Source organism: Aristolochia californica, unplaced genomic scaffold (assembly GCF_029961685.1).
Source record: "Aristolochia californica isolate CCGP_79_NKW_82.1479 unplaced genomic scaffold, dmAriCali1.0.hap1 SCAF_16, whole genome shotgun sequence".
NCBI lineage: Eukaryota > Viridiplantae > Streptophyta > Magnoliopsida > Piperales > Aristolochiaceae > Aristolochia > Aristolochia californica.
In genome coordinates this window covers 16,344,973-16,371,550 of record NW_027181837.1, presented here as the reverse complement: position 1 = coordinate 16,371,550, position 26,578 = coordinate 16,344,973, and the positions used below count along the sequence as shown (strand labels likewise).

Genomic DNA, 26,578 nt, shown 5'->3' with positions numbered 1-26,578 from the left:
CGTGTCAAAGACTCCATCAATGGAGTGCGATTTAATAGAAAGAATGGGGACAGCACGTGCAGCAGAGGAAGCCACACATGGGTGGCAGAGCAGAGACGGGAGGTTTGACTGCCACGTGTACGAACTCGATCGCGAAATCCGGCCGTCCGTAAAAGTCCCAAGGGGGAACGATTTTGCCTGGTGGGGACATGTCAACAAATATTTCGTACCAACCGGAGAAATCGTAATTTCCAATTTATTAAATTAAATCTATCTTATTTTTACTAACTATTTTTATTACCAATAAGTATGTTCACTCGTTGACTTAGTAATGCGATTGATCATTTTGACAAGAATTATAATGCATGATTAATCATCATAAGAGCATATGATAAATCATGGTGAACGATTCAAAATGCTACTAAGCAAGAATTACAAAATATAATTGATCATAGTAGAGGCATGATGGATCATAAAAAATGTTACCTGACAAATGTATAAAGCATAATCAATCAAGGTTATAAATAGTTATCAATCACCCAAAGGGTTGCAAAGTGGTTGATTGATGTCGTAAAAGATCATAAGGCTATAGGAGCTCCGAAATAAAATCGTTCGGAGGCAATTGATCAAACAATAAAAAGATATGATCGATCAACCTCCTTGTGTAATATTTTGTATAATGGTCTAAAACGAGTAGTTTCACTAGAAAATTGTAAATAGAGAGTCATACTCATCCCTAAGCAAGCAATGGTCATATATTGGTTTATGAAAACTTTGAAGAAAGATTTTTGTTATTAAGCTTTTGATTTTACCCCATGCATGAGAAAAGTCCAATTTTTTTATAAAAAAATCCAAATTATGTTATATCTTTTTGGCACTCTTAGTTTAATCAAGTTCCACATACTTCGTTACATATGCTCAAATATTAAAATTTTGGATCTCACTAGAAGAAGTTCTCTCTAAAAAGAAGGTATAAGTTCCATTTTCTTTTTTGTATTTTTATTTTCTTTTAAAAGAGGTTTTCTATATTAAGTTGTGGAGCCTAATTAAACCCTAATAGAGTTGCCCCCCCCCCCCCCCCCCCCCCCCCCCCTCTCCCTCCCGGTTCACGATATATTAACTGTTATTTCAGTAAGGGCAGTTTGAGAATTTCACTCTTGTAATACGGTTGCCCTAATTTTATCTTTATAATTAAGGGATGCCGCTATTAGGGTTTAATCATCTTATACCGAGGATCTGTTGCTTTTAGTAGGTGGAGTCCAGCCCATGAGTGGGCCCCACCACTAAATCTCTCACATGTGAAAGACATAGAAGAAAAAAGAAAACAAAAAAAAAGGAAAAGAAGGGGACTTGGCCGAGAGAGAAAAACAGAACGCGAAGACGAAAAAAAAAGAAAGGGGGGAAGTGAGAATTCGACCGAGAGGAGAAAGCACGAAAAGAAAAAAAGAAAAGAGAAGGTTCTCCAAAGCTTCTCCAAAGTTGGTCTTTCTCTATATTCTTATTTTTTGTAAAATCTCCATATCCGTTGATCTCTAACCTTTGTTTATTTGGTTATCTCACAATTCCTGTGAATGAGCTTGAATTATGAATTGTTTTCTCTCATGATTTTGTAAACCTCAAATTTGAGCAAACTTGAGATAAATTGATATTGTAATACCATTTTTAATAATGGAAGATTATTCGGATTTGCCCCATGGTTTTTTTTTTTTCCTTCACACTGAAGGGTTTTTTCATATAAATCTTGTGTTGTGGCTGTTTGATTGTGGTTGATTGTTTGAGGTATTGGTTAAGTTCTAAACTTTATGTGGGTTTCAATTTCTGCACATAAGGTGTTTGTAGAAATGTTTCAAATGAGATGATCTGTTAATATTTCACAAGTCTTATTGTCTAGCAGCTTCCCATAACAAGTGGTATCAGAGCTTGGTTGTTTGGGGTGTTTTTTTTTTTATCCAATGGAGAGTTCAAATGCAACTAATAGAATGGTTGGTCTGAATGGAGAAAATTGGATCATATGGAAAGCAAATACGGAAGACTATTTGTATTGCAGAGACTTGTATGCACCCATTGAAGGGAAAAAACCTGAAAATATTTCAGATGAAGAATGGAAGAAACTTGGTAGAAAATCAGTTGGGCATATCCGACAATGGGTGCATGATAGTATTTTTCACCATGTCTCAAGTGAAATTTCAGCCAAATCATTATGGAAGAAATTAGAGGATTTATATGAGAGAAAGACAACTGGAAATAAAGATTTCCTTATAAGGAAGCTTGTAAATTTGAAGTACAATGACAATGGTTCCATTGCACAACATCTCAATGAGATAAAGCGCATTGTAAATCAATTGGCAGCCATGAATATGGTTCTCGATGATGAGCTTCAAACCCTTTTATTATTGAATTTTCTACCATATAGTTGGGAAACCTTAGTGGTGTCTTTGAGCAACTCCCCTCCGGATGGAATTGTGAGTATGAACCTTGTCACTAGCAGCTTGTTGAATGAAGAGACAAGAAGAAAATCACTAGGTTCTTCCCACTCTCAAGCATTGGTGTTTGAAAAGATAAGTGAAAGCAAAAGAAGAAAACCTCAAGAGAGAGGAAAATCTAGAGGAAAGTCAAAGTCAATAAGGGATCTTGAGTGCTACTGTTGCCATAAGAAGGGAAACATCAAGAGTGAGTGTCAGTTTCTCAAGAAAGCACAAAAGAAAGGAAAATATAGTGTCAAATAAAAAGAGAATGAAAAAGATGAAAACATAATAGTGTTGAATAATGAAGTTGCTATTATGACTTGTGATGTAGATTCTCTTTTAGCAAGTGATTTTGAAACAAGTTGGATTGTTGATAGTGGTGCTTCCTTCTATGCTACTCCTCATGCAGAGTATTTTTCTATGTTTCAGTTAGGTGGTTATGGAACAGAGAAAATGGGAAACACAGGTTTTTCGAAAGTTAAAGGAAAGGGGGACATAATCATCAAAACTAACTTCGAGTGCAAGATGATTCTTTGAGATGTAAGGTATGTCCCAGATCTTCGCTTTAACATAATCTCTGCAGGCATATTAGATGAAGAGGGATTTAAAAGCCGTTTTGTTAATGGCAAGTGGAAGTTCTGCAAGGGATCACTTATTCTAACAAAAGGAATCAAGTCATGTACTCTTTACAAAACTGAAGTAGAAGTCATTAATGAAGGCTTGGCTGCAGCCCTAGAAGCAAGCTCATCAAATTTATGGCATAAGAGACTTGGACATATGAGTGAGAAAGAGTTAGAGATTCTAGCAAATAATGACCTTTTACCTAAAGGTATGAAAATTTCTCCTTGTGATCATTATTTGTTTGGTAAACAACATAGACTTACCTTTGCTAGAAATGCTCATAAGAAAGACACAAAGATTCTTGATTTTGTTTATTCTGATGTATGCTCTATGGATGTTAAGTCTTTTAGCGGTGCAAAGTATTTCATTACTTTTATAGATGATGCTTCCAGGAATGTTTGGGTCTACACTATGAAATTCAAATGGGAAGTTTTTGATATATTTCAAAGGTTTCATGCCATGGTTTAAAATGAGATAGGTAAACAACTTAAATGTTTACGTAGTGATAATGGAGGTGAATATACTTCTAGAGAATTTAAAGATTATTGTTCAAAACATGGAATTATGCATGAGTTGACAGTTCCAATGACCCCTCAACACATTGGTGTAGCTGAAAGGATGAATCGCACCATTGTGGAAAGTGTAAGGTGTGTGCTTTCTACAACTAAATTACCTAAACCCTATTGGGGGGAAGCTATGAGGACTGCAGTTTATTTGATAAATTTGTCACCTTCATACCCTTTGGGAGAGGATATTCCTCAGAGAGTATGGAAAGGAAAAAACATTTCTTATTCTCATTTGCATGTATTTGGTTGTAAATCTTTTATGCATGTACCTAAAGAAAATAGGTCAAAGCTTGATGTGAAATCTATTCCATTTGTCTTCTTTGTTGGATATGGAGATGATGAGTTTGGATATTGATTATGGGATCCTAAGAACAGGAAGTTGCATAGAAGTAGAGATGTGGTCTTTCATGAAGACAAAACCATTGAAGACTTTGAAAAAGTTGAAAAAAGTCAAAGTACTCCAGATATTACCTCATTCATGCCTCCTATGTTTCTTCCTACACCAGTTATTGAAGAAAGTGTAGAATTTCATGAAAAGGATGATGTTATCCATGAAGATGTGGCTCCTAATGATGTTGAATTGGGGGAGCAACTAAATGAACCATCTCAAGAAGTTGAAGAAGAAGAAACTCCTATTGAACAACCGATGGCTGAACTTGAATTGAGAAGATCTCAAAGAGGTAGAATTCCTTCTAATGAGTTTATTAATCTTACTGATGCAGGTAAACCTGAAAATTTTCAAGAAGGTCCGAAAGATAAGAACAAGAATATGTGGTTGAAAGCTATGGAAGAGGAATTAAACTCTTTTCATAAGAACCACACTTCTGAGTTGGTGACATTGCCGAAGGGTAAGAAGACCTTGAAAAACAAATGGGTTTACAAACTGAAACAAGAAGGGAATAATCAAGTCAAGTACAAAGCAAGATTGGTTGTAAAAGGTTTTAGCCAAAAGAAAAGAGTTGATTTTGAAGAAAAAATTTCACCTGTAGTGAAGATGCCATCAATTAGACTGATTCTTATTCTAGCTGCTAGTCTAGACTTAGAGATTCAACAAATGGATGTCAAAACAATATTTCTCCATGGTGATTTAGAAGAGGAGATATATATGGAACAACCAGAAGGATCCAAAGAAAAAGGGAAAAAACATATAGTTTGTAAGCTGAAAAAGAGTCTCTATGGGTTGAAACAAGCCCCAAGACAATGGTATAAAAAGGTTAACTCCTTTATGATGTGTCAAAACTATAAGAGGACATCTACAGATCATTGTGTTCACTGTAAAAAGGTTCCCAAATGGTTGTTTTATAATTCTTTTGTATTATGTTGATGATATACTAATTGTTGGGCAAGACATGAATTTGATTAACAGGTTGAAAAAGGATCTCAGCAAGTCCTTTGATATGAAAGACTTCGGTGTAACCAAACAAATTTTAGGTATGAGGATTTCTTGTGATAGAAGAAAAAAGAAAATTTGGTTGTCACAACAAAAGTACATTGAGAAGATTCTTGAGAGGTTCAACATGAAAGATGCAAAATCGGTAAATACACCACTTGCAAATCATTTCAAATTAAACTCCCAATAGTGTACTTTAATTGAGAAGGAAAAGGAAGCCATGGAGAAGATTCCCTACTCCTCGGTAGTAGGAAGTTTAATGTATGCTATGGTATGTACTAAACTAGACATTGTTTTTGCAGTTGGTGTTGTGAGTAGATTTCTTGCAAATCCAGGGAAAGAACATTGGGCTGCTATTAAGTGGATTCTCAGGTACCTCAAAGGGTCTAGCAAATTATGTTTGTGTTTTGGTGGTTTAAAACCTATATTAGAAGGTTTTACAAATGCAGATTGGGCAGGTGACATAGATGGGAGAAAGTCTACGTCAGGTTACTTGTTTACTTTTGCAGGAGGAGCCATCTCTTGGCAATCTAAACTTCAAATTGCATTGCTCTTTCTACAATAGAGGTTGAATACATTGCAGCAACTGAAGCTAGTAAAGAAATGTTGTGGTTGAAGAGGTTGATGGGTGAGATAGGCTTCAAACAAAAGGGGTATACAATTCATTGTGATAGTCAAAGTGTTTTGGACTTAAGTAAGAATGCTACTTTTCATAGTAGGACAAAACACATTGATTTGAGGTATCACTAGATTAGAGATGTGTTGGAAAATGATACATTATCTCTTGTGAAGATCCACACTGATAAAACTCATCAGATATGATGACAAAAGTGGTGACTAAGGAAAAACATGAGTTGTGCGCAAGTCTAGTCGGTATGGAAGATTGTGGTGAGCCCTCCTCATGGTCTGGAGGGAGAGATTGTTGCTTTTAGTAGGTGGAGTCCAGTCCATGAGTGGGCCCCACCACTAAATTAAATCTATCTTATTTTTATTAACTATTTTTATTACCAATAAGTATATTCACTCGTTGACTTAGTAATGTGATTGATCATTTTGACAAGAATTATAATGCATGATTGATCATCATAAGGGCATATGATAAATCATATTCAAAATGCTACTAAGCAAGAATTACAAAATATAATTGATCATAGAGGCACGATGGATCGTACAGAATGTTACCTGACAAATGTTTAAAGCATAATCAATCAAGGTTATAAATAGTTATCGATCACCCAAATTTGCAAAGGGTTGCAAAGTGGTTGATTGATGCTGTAATAGATCATAAGGCTATAGGACCTCCAAAATAAAATCATTGGGAGGCAATTGATCAAACAATAAAAAGGTATGATCAATCAACCTCCTTGTGTAATTTTCTGTATAATGGTCTAAAACGGGTAGTTTCACTAGAAAATTGTAAATAGAGACTCATACTCATCCCTAAACAAGCAATGGTCATATATTGGTTTATGAAAACTTTGAAGAAAGATTTTTGTTATTAAGCTTTTGATTTTACCCCATGCATGAGAAAAGTCCAATTTTTTTTATAAAAAATCCAAATTCTGTTATAGCTTTTTGGCACTCCTAATTTTATCAAGTTCCACATTCTTCATTACATATGCTATAATATTAAAATTTTGGATCTCACTAGAAGAAATTGTCTCTCTAAAAAGAAGGTATAAGTTCCATTTTCTTTTTTGTATTTTTATTTTTTTTAAAAAGGTTTTCTATGTTAAGTTGTGGCGCCTAATTAAACCCTAATAACGTCGCCTCTCCCCCTCTCGCGGTCCATGATATATTAATTGTTATTTTATTAAGAGCAGTTTAAAATTTTCACTCTTGTAATGCGGTTGCCCTAATTTTCTCTTTATAATTGAGGGGTGCCGCTATTAGGGTTTAATCATCTTATACCGAGAAGCATCTCGAGTTGCAGCCTGAGAGGTTAGTGAGAAACACTTGTAAGTGTGCGATTTTTCTTGTAAACTATTTCATCTTCAAAGTGGATTATTGCAGCAGTGAAAGACAGGACATAGTCTCACCTTGAAGCGAATTTGTATAAATCTTGTTGTTTGTTTCCTTGCTTATTTTTTCTTTCTTCCGTGATTATTATTATTATTGTTATCGTTAGTTTAGAATTAGGGCATTTAATTCTTAACATTCTAGAACCTTGAATCTAGAAGAGAATTACACACTTTAGCCAAAATCTTGTTGTAAGGAAATCACTTTGAGAGAAATTACGATAACTACATTTGGGTATTAAACTTGGTTTCAAGAGAGTAGATTAATCGCTTTGTAATTTTGCGAGGAGAACAAAATAGTAAAATTTCTCCAGAAACAAAGGGTTCTTGGACAATGATCATTACTAAGGAAACATTGAGAACAAATAATATTTGCTTCTTTGTGTTTATGTATATCTTTTTACATTTTTCTTATTTAATTTCTTTTAATTATACTTTAAGCGCTTGATTTTTTTATTTTTGTTCTCAATTTACCCCCTCTTGAGACACCACCCGAGCCAATAGCGAGTTATGAGAGACTAAAGATTGATTTCTTCTTTTTCGATTCCTCAACCAGATGAGAAAATATTAGTGAGAAGCAGGAAAAAAAAGAAGAGGAGATGAATTACTTGAGTGAAGCACTAAAAACCAAATATTAGGAAAAGAAAAAAATCAAAAGATAAGAAGAGAGGAAAGAAAAAGAAGCAAAAAAGAGAGGAAAAGAATGACATTGAGTGATCGAATGTGGTCCACAAAGTGCAAAAATGTGATTAAAGAGGAATGTCCACAAGGTCAAACGATTAGTCATCGATTTCTTTATCTTTATCTTTTATCTCTATCATTCGCCTTAATGCCCTTAGTATTTTTGCATGGAGATATTGAGATGCATGCAAACACTCTATTTGTTTATATCTTTATCTGTAATATATTTTTTTCTCAAAAAAAAATAATTTTTTTTTCTTTTTTCGAACAAAAGGAAACCTACTTATGAATTCAGGCATGTTTTAGGAAGAATAATTACGAAGTTAAGGATAATAATAACAGAGCCCAAATACTCTTTGTTTCCGTATCTGTCCACATAATCTGCTAATTAAGTATTTAAATTCCTAAACATTTAAATTCCCCCTCTCCTTTCAAAATTTAGATTTTTTTATAACGGTTTCCCCATTTGACGGCGTTCCGTTTTGAGACCTTATTCCGACGGATGCCCGAGTACCCGCATCCGCATCCGCATCCGCATCCGCATCCGCATCCGCATCCGCATCCGTGGTGACGACAAGGAGGAGTTCCGTGTGTCCCTGGCCCACTGGAAAGGTGAATATGGTTGACACAAAAGGCGACGAAAGGTAATTTACGCTTAACTGGACCACATGGGGCCCACAGACAATACAGAGTGGGACCCACATAAATGACTGCCTCCGTCTTGAGTCGATAGTTTCGAACCATAAACATGCTATCGCGTCATTGTGGGCCGCCAATAATATTCTAATGCCCGTTAAATTTCGGAGTGCTAAACAACAGTGCACGGACTCGATACGCTCTCCTCCTCTCTCTCTCTCTCTCTCTCTCTCTTGCTCTCGGCCAGACCATGATTCCAACTCTGAGAGACTGAAACGGGTTTGAGATCGAGCAACTCTTTGGTTGTCTCCGATGGAGCTCTCTTTGCATGTACACAGACCCTTATCTGACAGGGGAAACTTCCCTAGTCGGAGCTATCTGAAGATCATGCCTGATCATCTCAGTTTCTCTACCGGAAGATGGGATGGTACATCACTTGTACGTACATACTGAACCCTTTTTCTCTCTTTTGTTAACCTTCGGGGGTTTGGTTGATCAAGCGGTAAATGGGTTTTGAATTCCTGTTGTGTGTTTTGGAGTCCGATTCGTCGTGGTGTAGTTTATGACTTTTTACTCAGTTATGTGTCCTTCGAAGTTTATGCAAGCGCTGTGGCACTTTTTCTGATTGAGTTATATCGATATCACCATTTATTTTTTTTGTATTTTTCTCTTGAATTTGAATTCTTGTGTAGTTGAGAAAAAAAAAAGGCTTATGATTTGTATCGCTACTTCGATTTGCCTCTTTTAGACATTGTTTTTACCTGCATGGCTTTCGAACTGAGTTGCGTGTTTTTTGGACTAATTTTAATCCAGTTTTGTGATTGGCTGGAGCTTCAGTGTTTTATCACTGTAAACTTATATTATCCTTGTTAAGGTCTAACGCTTTATGTGGTTTTTGTGGTGTTTCTGCATCAATTTCGTTACAGGATATCTGCTTTTCTGATGGTCAGATCCAACTCTAGGCCTGTTTTTTTTTTTTTGGTTTTTTTTTTAATTATCGAACAGCTGTACCAGCTCTGGAAAGCTTTGTTATGTTTTTCTTTCTGACGCCTAGACATTTCTTTTCGTTTTTACTCAGGCTGTTATTTTCTCTGATAATCTGGGTTTTGTTAGTTGCTCGAAACTCAATATACAATTTTTTTTTTTTTTTTTGTCATTTGTATAACACATACATACATGACAGTCATCTGATGTTAGGTTGGGATTGACCTGGTGCTAAAATTGATCTGCTAAAGTCACCCAACTATTTGTTTTCTTCAGATTAGTTGGTTTCATTATTTGGAAGAAAATAAAATCATTGACTCACGATTACTTTGACATAAAACTATGTTTAAAACCATATTCAGTTGGAAATATCTGATTGATCATTCTTGTGTGTGTTGATTTGCTTTAGTTTACCCCTTGTTACAAACTACTCCCACAAATGAGGGCTTCTTCTTCTATCACGGCAACTTCAGGTTAGTACTCAAATTTCATCAACATCAATCTTCTTGTATTATTATTTTGGTTTCAGTTATGTCATCATGGGTGTGCCTTATTCAATGCCGATATTCCAGATTATTCAAGAAGAAGGCAAAGAAAAAGTCAGATTCCCAGGACTGGAGGCTCTGCTCCGAAGGGTTTCATTCCCAAGCCACCAGTAGGTACAAGCACACAAAAGAGAGATCCAGTTGATGATGTAGAAAAAGAGGAATCTGGTCCAGCTACTTCAACTGAATATACAGCTCCTGTCAAGAGCACTAAAACTGAAGCAGAAGTTGATTCTGAGAAATCACCTAGAATTGAGCTAATTTCAAAAACTATTCCTTCAAGCAGTAAAGCAAAGACGGAAACTAAGATTCTGGAGGAGGAAACTGAGGTCCTGGAGGGGGGTGTGCAGGAGACCATAGAGAAGAAAGATCAAATCAGTTACAAAAGAAAACCAGCAATGTTGACCGTGGAAAGTAAGATAGTGGAACAAAGTCCTTTGGCTGAAGCAGATCAAGATTTGACAGAACCTGAACGACCCAAAATACTTGATGAGATCGAAGAAGAGAAAAGAGCCTCTGTCACTGAGATTGAGAGAGAAAAGAACCCACATGAACACCGGAAGCATATTGAAAATCTTGCCAAAGAGAGCTTCTCGTCAGGGATTAAAGTTTTTGTTTATCCCCAAATGGTGAAGCCCGATCAAGAGATTGCTATCTTCTTGAATAGAGCCATTTCAACATTAAAAGATGAACCAAATATCTTAATTATGGGAGCCTTTAATGATTGGAGATGGAAATCTTTTACTAAGCCTTTAGAAAAGACTGATTTTGGCGATGATTGGTGGTCTTGCAAGGTTTTTGTGCCTAGGGAGGCATACAAGATTGATTTTGTGTTCTTCGATGGAGGAAGTGTATATGATAATAATGATTCAAAAGACTTTTTTATACCTGTGGAAGGTGGGATGGATTTTTTCACATTTGATGATTTCTTGCTTGATGAGAAAAGAAGGGAGCTACAGAGACTTGCAGCCGAGGAGGCTGAAAGGAAGAGAAAAGCTGAAGAGCAGAGAAGAATTGAAGCAGAAAAGGCAGCAGAATTGGCTGATAAAGCACAGGCTAAGGTGGAAGTGGAAAAACTGCGGGAAAATCTTCGGAAAGTAATTAACAAAGCTGTGGTGTCTGTTGAGAATGTGTGGCACATAGTACCTAGTGAATTCAAATGGGGGCATTTGGTGAGATTATATTATAATCGGCAAACAGGCCCTCTTGCTCACAGTGGTGAGCTTTGGCTTCATGGGGGTTACAACAGCTGGAAGGATGGGCTGTCAATTGTAGGAAGGTTGGTGCGGACAAACAAAGAAGGTGGTGACTGGTGGTATGCAAATGGTAAGTTCCTCTGCAAACATACTCACATGGATGCACAAAGATACATAAAGACACATGCATGTACATATACTTGCAGGCTGGTTTGTGTGTGATAAAGCTGAGTTGCATGTTCTCTTTGTTTTATAGCTTTAAATTTTTGAACTGGTTCTGCAGTTATTGTACCAGATCGCGCCCTTGTCTTGGACTGGGTCTTTGCAGATGGGCCACCTGAAAGTGCTAGGGTGTATGATAACAATAATTTTCAGGATTTTCATGCCATAGTTCCAGAAGCTACACCTGAAGAACTATACTGGGTGGAAGAAATGCACCAAGTCTATAAAAAACTGCAGAAGGAAAGAAGACTGAGAGAAGAGGCCCTACGTGCCAAGGTAAGTGCATACATCAGCTTTACTATAGTAGTATAAAACAAACTGAATGATGCACAAAGAAAAATGAAATAATGCATATTTTGCAAGAACATTTTTAGAAATAAGTAAGCTCAAGTGGGTCAAATGCTGAAACCACACTCATTTAAAGGTCCGACCACAAATATTCCAATGTCTCAACTCTAAAGCTCCAGTTGGCGAGAAATCCTAGCTGTCCAACTTTCATTTTTTTTTTCTCCCTTGAACCATTTGGTTAACCGGTGTTTGAGGCCACCAATTAGATGGCTAGGATTTCAAGATGATATGATGTTTGAGGCCTTCTTGTTTCTTGCACACAAACTTCAAGCTTAATTTGGATATTCTCTACCATCACTAGCTCTTTTTGAAAGGGCTAAGGTGCCATTGGAGAAGTCCTTTATGCGTTTATCTAACTGGAAAATTTTCTGGAAGATTCCATTTTAATGCTCAATCTTGTACAGGCTGAAAAAACTGCACACATGAAGGCTGAGACAAAGGAAAAAACCATGAAAATGTTTCTCTTGTCACAAAAGCATATAGTCTACACAGATCCACTTGAAGTCCAAGCAGGAAGCATTGTGACAGTCTATTATAATCCTTCCAACACAGTTTTAAGTGGGAAACCAGAAGTATGGTTCAGATGCTCTTTTAACCACTGGACACACCGTCATGGACCATTGCCACCACAAAAAATGATACCAGCAGAAAACAGAACCCATGTCAAAATGTCAGGTGAGTTTTTTCATATCTATGGCAAACCATAATTCACATCATTAACTATATAGAGTATTAGAAATTAGCTAGTGCTGGACACTTTTTGAGCATTGTGATATACGTATATACACCAGAAATTGTGCATTTTCCCTTTTTTCTCATATATATATTGTGAGAAAATCAGGTCAGGGGTATTTTGGTCATTTTAAATAATTAGGTAATTTATATTATGGCACTATCTTGTTCACCATGTTTGATTTAGTCTATGTACAAATTTTTATATTCATAGGCAGAGTAGATTGGGAGTTATAAGGAAATAAGTGTTTTCTATGTAAGAGGGGTATTTTTGTTATTTCTGTAATTTATGACTAAAGATCTAATAAATAGCATTGGAGGTCGTTCACAACCCCCAACACAGCTCATTCAGAGCTTTGCCTCTTTTTTTCTCTTCTTCCTCTTTTCTCTCTCTCTAGGTTTTTCACACTTTTTATATATATATATATTCCAGAAATGAACACGATAAAATTAAATACTTTCCGGATCAGATTTTTGGCAAATCATATGAGAAAAAGTTCTCTCCATTTGTACCTTATAATAGTGTGCTTTTTTTAACAGTCAAGGTTCCATTGGACGCGTACATAATGGACTTTGTTTTCTCTGAGAAGGAAGATGGAGGAATTTATGACAACAAAAATGGGATGGACTACCACATTCCTGTAGTTGGTGGAATCAGTAAGGAACCACCAATGCACATTGTGCATATAGCAGTTGAAATGGCTCCTATTGCAAAGGTTAATCACACTTATCAGTTTGTGTGACAAAAGTTTAAGGTGTTTACTTTTATGCAACTCTTTGATTACATTACTTCGTAGTATTGTTACTGATTGTGATTTCAGGTTGGGGGCCTCGGAGATGTTGTTACAAGTCTATCTCGAGCTGTGCAGGACTTGGGCCATAATGTTGACATTATTCTGCCTAAATATGACTGTATGAACCTTACCAATGTAAGTTTCTGGTTCACATCTTTAATCATTAGACGAGTCTAACTGTGTGTTTGAAATCTATTATTGGTCTGCATGCTTCTGGATTGAATTTTCATTTGAATCAGATTTTAATAATTTCTGTTGTTCTTTTGTGTTAAGCTGGTTCTGATTCCAAATATGATCAGTAATATGTTCCTTTGCTCTTTGAACTTTTTTTTTGAATGAGGTGTATAAACTATTAAAGGAAGTGAAAAGTACAACAAACCTAGCTAAGAGGGTCTTCCTCCACAACGAGGTGTTGGAGTGAAATACCCGTCTTAGCCTGAATGTCTGCTAAATGATTGGTAGAGCGATGAATGTGTTTCCAATTACAATTTAAAGAAGAAATTAAATTACAGATTTCTGGATACATATCCCAATGACACCATGAAGGTCTGATAGATTTTGCACACCAGTCAATGACAGTCTTTGAGTCCCCTTCTATGCAAAGGGGACCCGTGAGCCAGCTAATAAATACTTTAATTCCGTTCAACAATCCAGAGAGTTCTACAGTTGTGGAGTCGGAGACTCTAAATGGCCCGCGAAGGAAAAGAGGAGATAACCATTTGCATCGTGAATAACTCCTCCATAGCCCGCAGGACCAGGGCAGCCAAGAGTGCTGCCATCGAAATTTAACTTGAAATGGCCCGTTGGTGGGGGGGCCTAGATAGCCATGATCTTGAGGCGGGAAGGCTGAGACAGCCCAACAACCAACTGCCAATTTCCTCTGAGATTGGAACTGTAAAATTTTAGAATTCTTTTCGGGTCAGGAGCCAGATAGTTACTTGGCTCATAATGTTATCAGTCAAAATTTAAGTGGGGGAAGATTTAAATTCGAATTTCTCCTATTTCTTTCTTCCATAATCCCCATATTATATGCCCAATGCAACATGAGAGAAGCATCTTTCCAAGCTTTGGGAGACTAACACCAATGATTGAGAGGATAGGGCCCATTATCCCCATATTATGTGCAGCGCAGTACTGGAACCTGATTTTGTTTAAAAGGTTTGGTCCAGATAATATAGGCATAATAGCAGGATAAAAGTATATGATTGGCTGTTTCTGGAGCATTTTGGTAAAAAGGACAATATCGGGGACGGAGGTTCCCTGCTGACTTAAAGAGTTTTATGTGAGGATTTTATTTCTGCAGGCGCTCCAGATAAAAAAATTTGCGCAAGGCGGGGCAAGGAGGTTCCATGCAGAGGCCTCAGAGTGATTAGACTGATTTGAAATGGGGTTACCGAGGAAATTGTAGGCTGAAGTAGTTGAGAAAGTACCTTTTGTACAAGGAGTCTAGATCGATGTATCATGGTTAATTCTGGGTTTGGCTGTGGAGATGCTCGAAAGGAGATTAGATGCCACAATGGCTTCAGAATCTGAGAGATCTCTTCTGAGGTTCAAATTCCACCAATCGGACCAAAATTAGCTAATGTTGAGGCTAGATTGGCCAGTCCACCAATCGGACCAAAATTTTTTGGAGGTCTCATTGCCAACGTAGCATTTAACAAATTTCTTGAAGTCTGGGAGTAGCAAGAAAATTTTTTTCCAGGCTGGGGACAGACGGTGGTATCTTCCCCCCTTGGTCCACCAACCCAAATGTTTGTTGGCTTTGGCAGCAACTAAAGCTCTCCAAATTAGATAAGGGAAAAAATTGAATTTCCGGATCCATTTTAGGAGAAGAGCAGAATTTGTAGTGGCAGTATCTCAGATACCCAGTCCGCCAAGGAATTTTGGTTTGCAGACACCTCTTCCCATTTTACCAAGTGATACTTTTTTTCACCATTTGGACCTCCCCACAAAAATCTTCTTTTGATGAGCTCAATTCTGTCTCTAATAGAGGTGGGGCGCCAGAACATAAACAAAAAATAACCAGGGATTCCATGAAGGCAGGATTTTATGAGAACTAACTTACCAGCTTTAGAGAGGAATTTTCCTCTTCATGAAGCCAAGTGACCCTCCAGGCGCTCAATAATAGGGTGCTAAGAGCACTTGGAGGGTAAACCAGGGATCAGGGGAAAACCCAAATAACTGCATGGAGTCATCTCAGTTTTACATCCAAGGTAGGTAGCCATGGAGTTCAATAGGTGGGGTTCAATGTTAAAACCAATAATAGATGACTTTGACCAACTGACTTTCTGATCGAATGAGATCTCAAATAAATTGAGCAAGGCTTTAATGTGATGAATTTGTTTCAAAGAGCCTTCACAAAAGAAGATGGTGTCATCCGCATATAGTAAGAGGGCGATGTCCTGAGCAGGATTTGGAGATATGAGGCTGAGCCATCCCAATCTTTTAGCTAGTCGAACCATGGCCGACAAATGTTTGCCAATAAGGGTGAAGATGAAAGGTAATAGTGGGTCTCCTTGCCAAATTCCCCTAGTTCCATCGAAGTACCCACAAGGCCTACCATTGACAAGAATATAATAAGATGCAGTGGAAATGCAACTTCTCGTCCAGAATCTCTACCGGGTGCCGAAACCCATTTCACCAAAAAAGGTGATCAATCAACTTCAAGTTAACCCGGTCAAAGGCTTTTTCGAAATCAAGTTTGAGAACAACTCTTGGTTGACTTGATTTTTTGAAAGAGTCAAGTAATTCATGGGTTGGCATTGTTGAGTCCAGGATCTTGCAGCCTTGCCTCGGATAAAGGCACTTTGACATGGGTTAATAACACGGGGGAAGATGGCTCTTAGGCGATTGGAAAGAATTCGGCCTAAGATTTTGTATGTGTTGGTGGTAAGAATGATAGGTCTGAAATCTTGGGGGAGGGTTGGGTTGACCTTTTTTGGGATTAGGGCAATGAAGGAAGCCCCAATGGATTTTTGGGCGATGCCAACTTGATGGAAGTAATTGACAAAGGCATGGGCATCATTCCTGATTGTCCCCCAAAAATTTGTGATAAAATTCACCATTGAACCCGTCTGGGCCAGGGGCTCGGTCCTTTGGCAGGCCAAGAGCAGCTGCATCAATTTCCTTTAGGAGAAAAAGGGTGCTCCAGTAATTCAGCTTCCGAGGCAGAGATACGCTTAAACTCGAGTTGATGAAGAATAGGACGGTTGAATGACTCCTCTGTATATAGATCTGAAAAAAAACTTCACAAGAACATTAGCAATGGAAATGCTATCCGTGATCTCCTCGTCTTCATTGCGAAGAGAGGAGATACAATTAGCTCTCCTACAGGCTGAGGCAACGACATGGAAGAATTTGGTATTTCCATCCCCATCGGTAAGCCAGCAGAATCTGGCCCGTTATTTCCAGTGAGTGGTTTCATTCTTTAGAAGATTTGAAAGATCAAAATTTAAATGATTTTGGAGTAGAAGTTCGGGGGACAAGAGTGTCCTTTGCTCTTCAAGAAGATCAAGCTCAAAAATGTGGTACCGGACAAAATCTTTCCCAGATGCAGCAGCAGCACAGAGGCTTCGAGCCCATGAGCGAATCTTAATCTCTAGGGCTTTGAGCTTGAGAGGGAAGGACCATCCTGGATTTGGGTGGTGGTTTAGATCTTGCCACCAGTCTTTCAGTTGGGGAACAAAAGAATCATGAAGAAGCCAGGAGTTTTCGAAGCGAAAAGGAGAGTGCCCCCAAGCTGGGGAGTGAGTGTTGATTTGGATTGGCCAGTGGTCAGAGCCAACTTTGTTGAGGACTTGACCTGAATTGTTGGAGAAGAGATGGAGCCATTCATTATTTGCCGGAAATCAGTCTAACTTGGATAGGATGGGGGGGTTTTGTCCGTTGGACCAAGTGATTTTTTCCGGATAGGGGGATTGCGAGAAGTTCAAAACTGGTGTGTGTGTGTGTGTGTGTGTGTGTGGGGGGGGGGGGGGGGGGGGTTAGCTTCAGTATTTTCTCCGTCTCATGTGGAGAGAATTTGTCCGCATGGACTAGGATATGTTGTTTCATATTTTCGACCCACTCCCTGCAAGAGATTACAAGTAACTAGTCCAGCCATTGGGGTCGAGGAGGGGAGGTCCTGAGCTGGACAGGATTGTTCCGGGGCAAGGTCCTTTTCCTTATTTTTCTTCTTTTTTCTGGAGTAAGTGAGTGAAAGGAGGGTGGTTTTTTGGACGTTCTGCGGGAGTAGGTGAGGGGAAAGGGAGTGACGGAGGATCTGTTGGAGGACTCCCCATCGGAGGCCACCAGAGGTTTGTTTGAAGTGGGATTCATTCCAAGGGGATTGGACAAAGAATGGTGGGGTAGGGAGTGTGGTAGGGAGATGGTTGTTTGGAGGGGTGTTGTGCCATTTTATAAGCTTTGGATTTTCTGGGGAAGGGGTTGAGAGTTCTCGAGAGCTATCAGATAGGCTATCATTATAGGGTTCACAGTTTAAGGGCGGTGGCTTAGAGTTGGCAGGGGGGTTGAAAAGACAATAGGATTTGATGATGTGGGTTTTTCGAAGATCTCAAGTTTAGAAGAATTTTTTAGGGGGACTGAAAAGAAGATTCTCTAGATCGAGAGGGATGGGCGGGGGATTTGATGGATTGGGGGTTGTCAGCGAGGTTGAGTTGATGTTGGCTTTTTTTGAGGATTTGATCTTGGGGGTGCATTTTTGGGGTTGATAGGGATAGATAATTTTTGGGGAATGGGCTTGTTGTACTTGAAGGGAAAGGTGTAGGTTGGCGCAGAAATTTTGTTTTCCGAGGGAGGTGTGGCAAAAATGAGGGGGTTATGATCCCTCAGGATCAAGTTGCTGATGGGTGACAGGGGGTGGGGGGATAGAAAAGTGTTTATTTGGACTAGGTGATGGGACGGACGGAGGGGTGAGTATCTGGTTTTTCTGGATTGGTGTCAGCAAGGGGGCCGGTGGGATGAGGTTGGGCGGGATGAGTTGTCGGGCGCTAGGTTCAAGGTAGGAAAGGGCAGAGAAAATCTCAAGGGGGGGGGGGGGGGATATCAAGGTGGATATTTTTCGGGGCATGGGCAGGATTCGGCGGTAGGCCAGATGGCGGGCATATGAATGATATCTGCACGAGGTAAGGGAAGGCGTGTCAGTTCAGGTTTAGTGAATGATTGGTTTATATGAAGTGGAGTAATTTGTGGGCTTGACAGAGAAAGGACGGGGGGGATTTCAAATTTTGAATTTTTGTTTGGGAAGATAACATGGGGGGTTCCAAGGGGACCAGTCGTTGTTGAGTTGAATCAGCATTGACTCGCTCCTACCTTAACTCAGTGTTGGCTCGGTCCCGGATTGACTCAGCATTCTCCGGAGCCGAGCTAGATTGAGTTTGACTCAGTGCATGATCTTGTGAATCAAGAATCATGGAGGGGAGAACGACCATTTCCTTGAACTTTAGAATGATCCAAGCAAAAAAACCTTCGGAAATAAGCTGAATTAGATGAGATCCACTTACTGGAGATTTAGGTCTGAGGAAGAATCTTTCCCAAAGGAGGTTTATCGGTTGGTCTTCAGCCCAGGCGAGCTCGCCGAAGATGTTCGCCGGACTTTCCAGGGTATGACGACATCGGAGCTCTGCGTGGATGCCCCGAGCAGTGATTGTAAGATTTGTAGGAGCGAGAGGCGGAATTTTTTCCATCCCAGGCCGGAGATGGGGCTTTGGGGGAAGAAATAGCATACCCATGATTTTTTTCCGCTGCATGATGGAGCACTCGAGTTTCCCTCCGTGGTACTGTGTGTGCATTTGAAACTCCAAATCTCCAGTGAGGAGAGATCTTCCCGAGCTTCTTCCCATCCTGCCGACCAAGACCTTGTCCAGGACGGTGACGAAAGCATCTGCTGTTCTGATAGGAATGGAGATGAAGGACTTTTTTGCTCTGGATTGGGAGAGGATTCGGATTGTATCTCCATTTCTTTCCTTTGCTTATCGAAGGGAGACAAAGGCATTCTAGAAGTTTAGGGCTGCGGGATCCTTGATGCTAATCCTTCTCCTTGATGTGCGGCTGACTACCGTTTGCCAGCCTGGTTCCTTTGTTGGTTGTTGGCTTGCATTCTGGATTCCTCTTCTGGTGGACCATGTTGATGTTACTACTGCTGCACTGGTTCGATTTGGGCGGTTCCGGTGTCTAAGGCTTGTTCCTCATGGAGAGGCGGGCCAGAGATGGGGACTGTTGGGGGGGGGGGGGGAGGGGGGGTGATGACGGATGGCACCCAAGGGGGTCGGCTGATGTTTTCTCGTGGCGGGCCATCGTTCTTGGAAAGGCTAAACTTCTTTGCTCTTTGAACTGTTAAATCGAACATCTAATGAAATGTTTTTGGCACATTAAGTAACATGATTGAAAGACAACATATATCTAGTTCTTTTTGACTTCTTCTTGTGTAGTCGGGTCCCTTGTGTTCCTCCCCAATATCATAATATGTGTTATGGTTTTTCTTTTTTTGGTTTTGTTTTTTGGTATGTTGAATTTGATGTTGTATTTTGGTGCATAAGAGATTTGGATTTGTTTCTTACAATGTAGGTAAAAGATTTCCAATTTCATAGAAGCTATGCTTGGGGTGGAACTGAAATAAAGGTTTGGTATGGAAAGGTGGAAGGCCTTCCAGTATACTTCTTAGAGCCCCAGAATGGGTAGGTAAAAGTGTTAAACATTAGTTGCTAAATATAGTTATTCAATAAATATCTGAATAGATATTACTACATGAAAGGCTGTAACTTTAGGTTATATAACTCCATCTATGTTCACATTTCTTGTACAGATTGTTTCGGGTTGGGTGCATCTATGGTAGGGGGAATGATGGAGAAAGGTTTGGATTCTTCTGCCATGCTGCTCTCGAGTTTCTACTCCAAAGTGGGTTCCATCCAGTAAGTCCTACAAATGATTGTGACCCATTTCATGTCCATTGTTTCTCCTGCTATTATCACTATAAAAATCACAAAAATTTGTTATTCAGTTTTATAGATTAGTTTGACATCAGATTTTTTTCCCCTTTGGCTGGAAGTCCAGTGAACTATTTTCTTGAGTGCACTTGGCCTATATTTAAAATTTTATTAGCTTCTACTCTGGAGCTGTAAATGGATGACAAGGGGGATGGGAAAGGGTCATTCTGTTTCCTTTCCTTTGGCCTTATTACCATTCTGTTAACCATATTAAGAAGTGTTTTGTTTTTCAGTTATTTACCCAATTACCTATGGTCTCTGTAATAACTGATTAAAAATCTATAAAACTTTTAAAAAAATTACAATTAGCAAAATTCATAAACTGGTTGCCAAACAAAAATAATTCGTCCTTAAATCAAGATACTTGTACCTTCTGCATATTGTTTTGTGGGTCATTCTGTTTCCTTTCCTTTGGCCTTATTACCATTCTGTTAACCATATTAAGAAGTGTTTTGTTTTTCATTTATTTACCCAATTACCTATGGTCTCTGTAATAACTGATTAAAAATCTATAAAACTTTTAAAAAAATTACAATTAGCAAAACTCATAAACTGGTTGCCAAACAAAAATAATTCGTCCTTAAATCAAGATACTTGTACCTTCTGCATATTGTTTTGTGGTTTTCCTCATGCACTTTATGGAAATGTAGATGCCCCAGGGAAAGAAAAAATGAGTTTATTCCAGGGTGATCTACTTTTTCTAGAATGTGCTTTTTTGTTTTAGTGGTAGAGAAATGGAAATGCAATTTAAAGGGTGGAGCACTTTAAGTTTTATTATGAATTTAAGGTTGAGATGGAGGATGTTATTTTGCCACCTTATATAACCTGAACTTTATTAAGAAAATGTGGTTTTTCTCTTTTTATGCATAAATAGGGGACTTCATTTTCTCTAGGTAATGTTAAGCAGGGCGCATAAACATATGTTCACTATTGCATTTTGGACACTTTCTATTGATAATTCACTCTCTCCAAAGATTCACTATCTGCTAGTGGGGTCAAAACTGCCACATGGGTAATTAGAAAATCAGGTGAAGTGAATAACTGCGTTCATCCACTCCATATAACAAATGATATGTGTAATTAGTTAGCTTACCCAACCCTTAGACAGATAAAGATTTATGTTCCATATCTCTATTCATGCACAGATGAAATGTAGGATGGGTAATTTGGTGAAAGTTCCAGCCCTAATATATTCCTATTGCCTAATGAGATTGCTATTTTACCATCAAAAGAAAAAACTTTTTATCATCTTTTCTGACTTGAATCTCACATATGTGCTAGATTTATTCTATATAAATCTAAACATGCAAGCTACAATTGTACTTTCACGAATCAAAATTTTCCACTGACAAGATGCATCCACTATTGGTTGGATGAAACTACACTTGATTCATCCACCTTTATTATAGTTGTTTTATTTTATTTTACTCTTATTTCCAAAATATTTTCTCCTATTTCCACTTTTCTGGCATGCAAGTTAAAGTATTGTACAAGTGTAATTAGTAATGTTCTCGTGCTATTAGATTCTCTTATTACATGGTTTCATTCAGTATCAATGGTTCTTTTTTCCTCTAATAGTCTTCAGAAGCTTTGAAGTTCTAAAAGAAACAAATCTTTTATGTTGTTATTTAAAGATATCATATCGAAACCGTGAAGGCACTCACTGCATTTAATTTCATGCTAATGGCTTCATTAATGTTTTGAAGTGTCTTAATATTAAATATGTACATGTTAGAGCATAAATAGTCAGAGGAATGCAGCTTCTTTGATCTTTAGTTTGTACAAGTAAAAATAACTATAAATATGACAATTTTCAAATGTCCCCATTTAATATTTATAAGTATATCCTTCTATTTGGAATTATTGGATTTGCCAGTTTGGAATTATATATCAATCTGCTTTGGAGTTTTTTTGTCTTCAATATTGGTTTGTGTTCACTATGGACAGGATATTGTACACTGCCATGATTGGTCAAGTGCACCTGTTGCATGGTTATTCAAAGATCACTACCGGCATTATGGTCTTTCTAAAGCTCGAGTTGTTTTTACAATTCATAACCTCGAATTTGGGGCTGCTCTGATTGGAAAGGCAATGGTGTATTCAGACAAGGCTACAACTGTTAGTATCATTGCCTCTTTTCTTTTGTCTTCTCTCTCCTCCACCCCTTCCTTACACAGAGACAAAAACCTGGTTTTTAGTTTTTTGCTTCCTCTCAACAGGAGCATCATGATACGTAATATCATATGAGATTTTCTTTTTTTTATTCTTTAATTATCCTATATATGAAGTGATTGTCTTCATATGAACTCTCAAATTGTTTAACTCATCCTTTATGCTTTTTCTTTGAATGAGTTTACTCTATTGTTAATCTCACTTGTTGCATCACTACTGATATCAACTCCAACTTTTCTGCAGGTGTCCCCCAATTACTCAAGAGAGATTTCAGGAAATCCAGTCATTGCTCCTCATCTTTACAAGTTTCATGGTATCGTAAATGGCATTGATCATGATATTTGGGATCCATTTAATGATAAGTTTCTCCCGGTGCGTAACTCTATCTTACATTATTTTTAGCAAGTCATTGACAAGTCTTTCTAACCTAGTTCTCTGTTTGTATCATTAGTTTTAAAGAATAGTCCCACATGTGAGTACAAAAATCTTGGATTTATTAGTTGGGAAAGAGGTTTCCTAACTTGGCTAGTCATTTTGGGATGGGCCTTGGACCCAATTTCACATGGTATCAGACCAGGTACTTATACATGGACAATTTGGGTGGAGGCCCATGTATGAGTACCTTATTTGATACCATTCCTTTACATAAAGCAGCACCGGGTAAAACAACCTCCTTTTGAAGCCCCATCCCCAGACCCTTCACCATGTACTCTACAACACCTCCCGGTCAGAAGTCCTTCACGATCATCCTTTTCCCAAACGGCTCTATCACCTTCGACCTAGCCTCACCGACACCACCACCTCCATAAGCTCCTTTAGATCTAGACTGGCTTTCTTCAGCCCTTCAGTCAATTCCCATCATATTTCCCTTCACCACGATGTGGTTTGCGATTTTTCAGCTTTATCCGCAGCCCGTGGAGCCTACATGGATCGCCTTCCCCAGAATCTCGAACAATGGCTGCAACCGCGTGACCACTTCATTGTCACCTCCCGTGAGTATTGCTAGCTTGCCATCGTGAACTTCCATGTTGCCACCAGACACAAGCGTGTCGATGGCTCGACAACCTTTGGCTTGTGCTGCCTCAGAGACTTCACGCTCTAGGGAAGGACGGTTGCTTGTGCAGTTGATGAGGACACCGCCCAAGTGAAGGCTGGTAAGAACGCCGTTTTCAGAAAGGATGACGGATTGGACATTAGAAGGGTGGGCCACCATAGTGAAAACAACGTTGCTCGAATGAGCCACCAGAGTGGGACTAGGCCAGACGGGCGCCATGCTCTTTCAGTGAGAGGGCTTTCTCTAACGAGCGAGCGTAGATGGTGAGTGTAGTCGGCGGCTTGTAGATGCATGGCGTTCGTCGTTCCCATTCCGTGGATACCGATCCATCCCACCCCAGTTTGACTAGGTTTTATGGGGTTCGGGTAGGCAAACTCTTTATTGGCCTTGGACCCAACTTCATGGTATCAGAGTAAGTATTCATACGTGGACCTCCACCCAAATTGTCTACATGTAGAACCAAAAAAAGAAGGCTTACATGTGAGGGGGAGTGTTAAAAAATAGTCCTACATGGATTAGTGAATACAAATATCTTGGGTTTATTAGTTAGGAAAGAGGTTTCCTAATTTGCTTAGTTATTTTGGGATGGGTCATGGACCCCAACTTGACAATCAGGTTTATTAAAAATTGCTATTTTTTAACTTTTTTACTCACTTAAAAAAAAAAAACTTAAATATGGTGATCTTGCTTTACTGATTCCTCTAAATATGGATGTCTAGATATCTTACACATCGGAAAATGTTGTGGAAGGCAAAAAGGCTGCCAAAGAAGCTTTGCAAGAGAGGCTTGGATTGAAGAGATCTGATCACCCATTAGTAGGAATTATTACACGTTTAACTGCTCAGAAAGGCATTCATCTCATGAAGCATGCTATTTGGAGAACCCTGGATCGTAATGGACAGGTTTTTCTAATATTACGTTGACAGTACTCATGCTAAGTTGTATAGGCTTCTAAGTACTATGAGCTTGTATTATTATTGTTTTTTGTCAATTCATCCTATTCTTACGTGTTGGATCCCATTCATCGTTTGTCACTTATCATGTTAATAATTTCTTTTGGCAGGTTGTGCTGCTAGGTTCAGCTCCTGACCCTCGTATTCAAAATGATTTTGTCAATTTGGCCAATCAATTGCATTCTTCACATAGTGATCGTGCACGCCTTTGTTTAACCTATGATGAGCCTCTGTCCCACTTGGTAAGTTATCACTGTTGAACTTCTTTTATTATTGTATTTGGATTTAAGTGTTAGTTAAAAGCTCATGCCTGAAAAGTACTTGTTCCTTTCTCAATTTTCATGAACGAAATCTTATTTTCCTGAGAGACACGATAACTTGTTTAACTGAAAATTTGCCATTCTGTAGATATATGCAGGTGCAGATTTCATGCTAGTCCCATCAATATTTGAGCCATGTGGTCTAACTCAACTGATAGCAATGCGATATGGGTCTATACCTGTTGTGCGTAAAACTGGAGGTATTTAAAGTACAAATTCCTGAGTGGTAAATCTTGTGGGGCTGGTAAAAAACAAAATGTTACTTAGTTTTTTAAGTAATCATTTCTGTTGATAGAAGGGCGCTTTTTTGTTGGTAACTCTTGTCTGTTGATAGGATGGTAATTCTTTCCCGCTTAAAGCTGGAGTTTGTTTTGTGGAATCTGTTAAGAACTGATATAGAAGGTAAGCAAGCAATGGGGGAAGATGTGAATGAAGTAAATTTTTGTTTTTTTCTGTACAGGACTTTATGATACAGTATTTGATATTGATCATGATAAAGAACGAGCAGAAGCTGTTGGTCTCGAACCAAATGGATTCAGTTTTGATGGAGCTGATCCTGCTGGGGTTGATTATGCCCTGAATAGGTGAGCAAATGGAAACCTTAACGTTGCATAAGTTTGGAACTGAAGAAGCAGTAGAGGAAAATAATACTGATAAAAGACTCCTTTCTTTTTGGTTCAGAGCTATCACTGTGTGGTATGATGGAGGGGATCGGTTTTACTCATTATGCAAGCGAGTGATGGAACAGGATTGGTCATGGAACCGGCCTGCATTGGACTATATGGAACTATATTATGCGGCTCGCAAGTGAATGAGGAGATTTGAGATGTGTTTGTACAGATGAGAGGTGTTGAGTCTTAGTTAATACCATTTTTTTATTGTTTAAAGCCTCTAAAGGCCTCACAAGTTGTCTATTCGAATAAGCCACACAATATCCATATCTTCAATAAAGATTAGACATTTTTCTTTTACACCATTTCTATCATCTCTAACAAGACTCTCCAAGGGGGTCACTTGAGGTTGGCTTTTTCAAACCAAATATGTTTAATGGACTTTACAATGAGGTTTTTTTACAGGGATGCTCTAGTACTTGCAAGTTCTATAGCTTACCCTTTTGGGTCGGTTGTGGGCGGTAGAAGATGGATAGAGAAGAGGAAGAAGGGAAAAGGGTGAGTCCTATGATTTTCCTTAGGGGGTCTGTTTGGAACCCCATGAAAAAGAAAAGAAAATGGAAATTTGACCTATTATTGTTGCAAAAAATAATTAGTCAAAAGGAGAATTTGATCGTTATCTTATTTTTACTAACTATTTTTTGAAAATAATAATGGTCAAATTCTCATTTTCTTTTCTGTTTGGAACCCAAAAAAAAGAAAAGAAAATGGGAAAAGTTATTTTTTATTGTTTGGCAGTAGAGAATCATTGAGAGAAGAAAATAAGGAGAGTCATTTTCTCTTTTCGTTAACAAATTTTCTCTCACAAAATGATGAAATTTGGGGGAAAAAAAAAAGCAATAGAATCTTGAGAGAAAATTTTAATCATGTTACTAATTTTCTTTTCTTTTCCATTTTTCGCATGTATCCAAAATGAGAGAAACTATAATTATCTTCCATTTTTTTCTTATTTTTCATTGGCATCCGAACCAAGATTTTATTTTTCTATTCTCTTGTTTGGATACAACCTAAGACTGTGTTTGGAATATAGAAAGTGGAGAAAAAAGAAAAAGAAGAGAAGAGAAAGAGAAAGAGAAAATAGTTTCTCTTGTTTAGATACACATGGAAAATGAAAAATAAAATAAAATTAATAAATTTTAAAATTTTGATTTCTTTTTTTTTCTTTATCCCCAAATTCCATCATTTAGTAAGTAGAAATTTATTAACTAAGAGAGCAAGTGATTTCTTTTATCTCAATGATTCTCTGTT

At 38.3% G+C, this 26,578-nt stretch overlaps 1 protein-coding gene and 1 pseudogene across 1 annotated transcript; one reads left to right on the top strand and one right to left on the bottom strand.

The window, feature by feature from the left end:
• The first annotated feature begins 8,576 nt into the window (after positions 1 to 8,576).
• On the top strand, positions 8,577 to 25,622 carry LOC137953270 (starch synthase 3, chloroplastic/amyloplastic). Its single transcript, XM_068800591.1, has 16 exons — positions 8,577 to 8,794; positions 9,750 to 9,813; positions 9,913 to 11,211; positions 11,365 to 11,579; positions 12,056 to 12,326; positions 12,924 to 13,099; positions 13,205 to 13,312; positions 19,742 to 19,851; positions 19,980 to 20,085; positions 22,108 to 22,278; positions 22,576 to 22,704; positions 24,106 to 24,288; positions 24,450 to 24,581; positions 24,748 to 24,859; positions 25,120 to 25,243; positions 25,341 to 25,622. The coding sequence occupies exons 1-16, from the start codon at positions 8,669 to 8,671 to the stop codon at positions 25,468 to 25,470; spliced, it is 3,456 nt and encodes a 1,151-aa protein (XP_068656692.1). The 5' UTR covers positions 8,577 to 8,668; the 3' UTR covers positions 25,471 to 25,622.
• Positions 23,234 to 23,778, bottom strand: LOC137953463 (probable 3-hydroxyisobutyrate dehydrogenase-like 3, mitochondrial; annotated as a pseudogene).
• Positions 25,623 to 26,578: the final 956 nt, after the last annotated feature.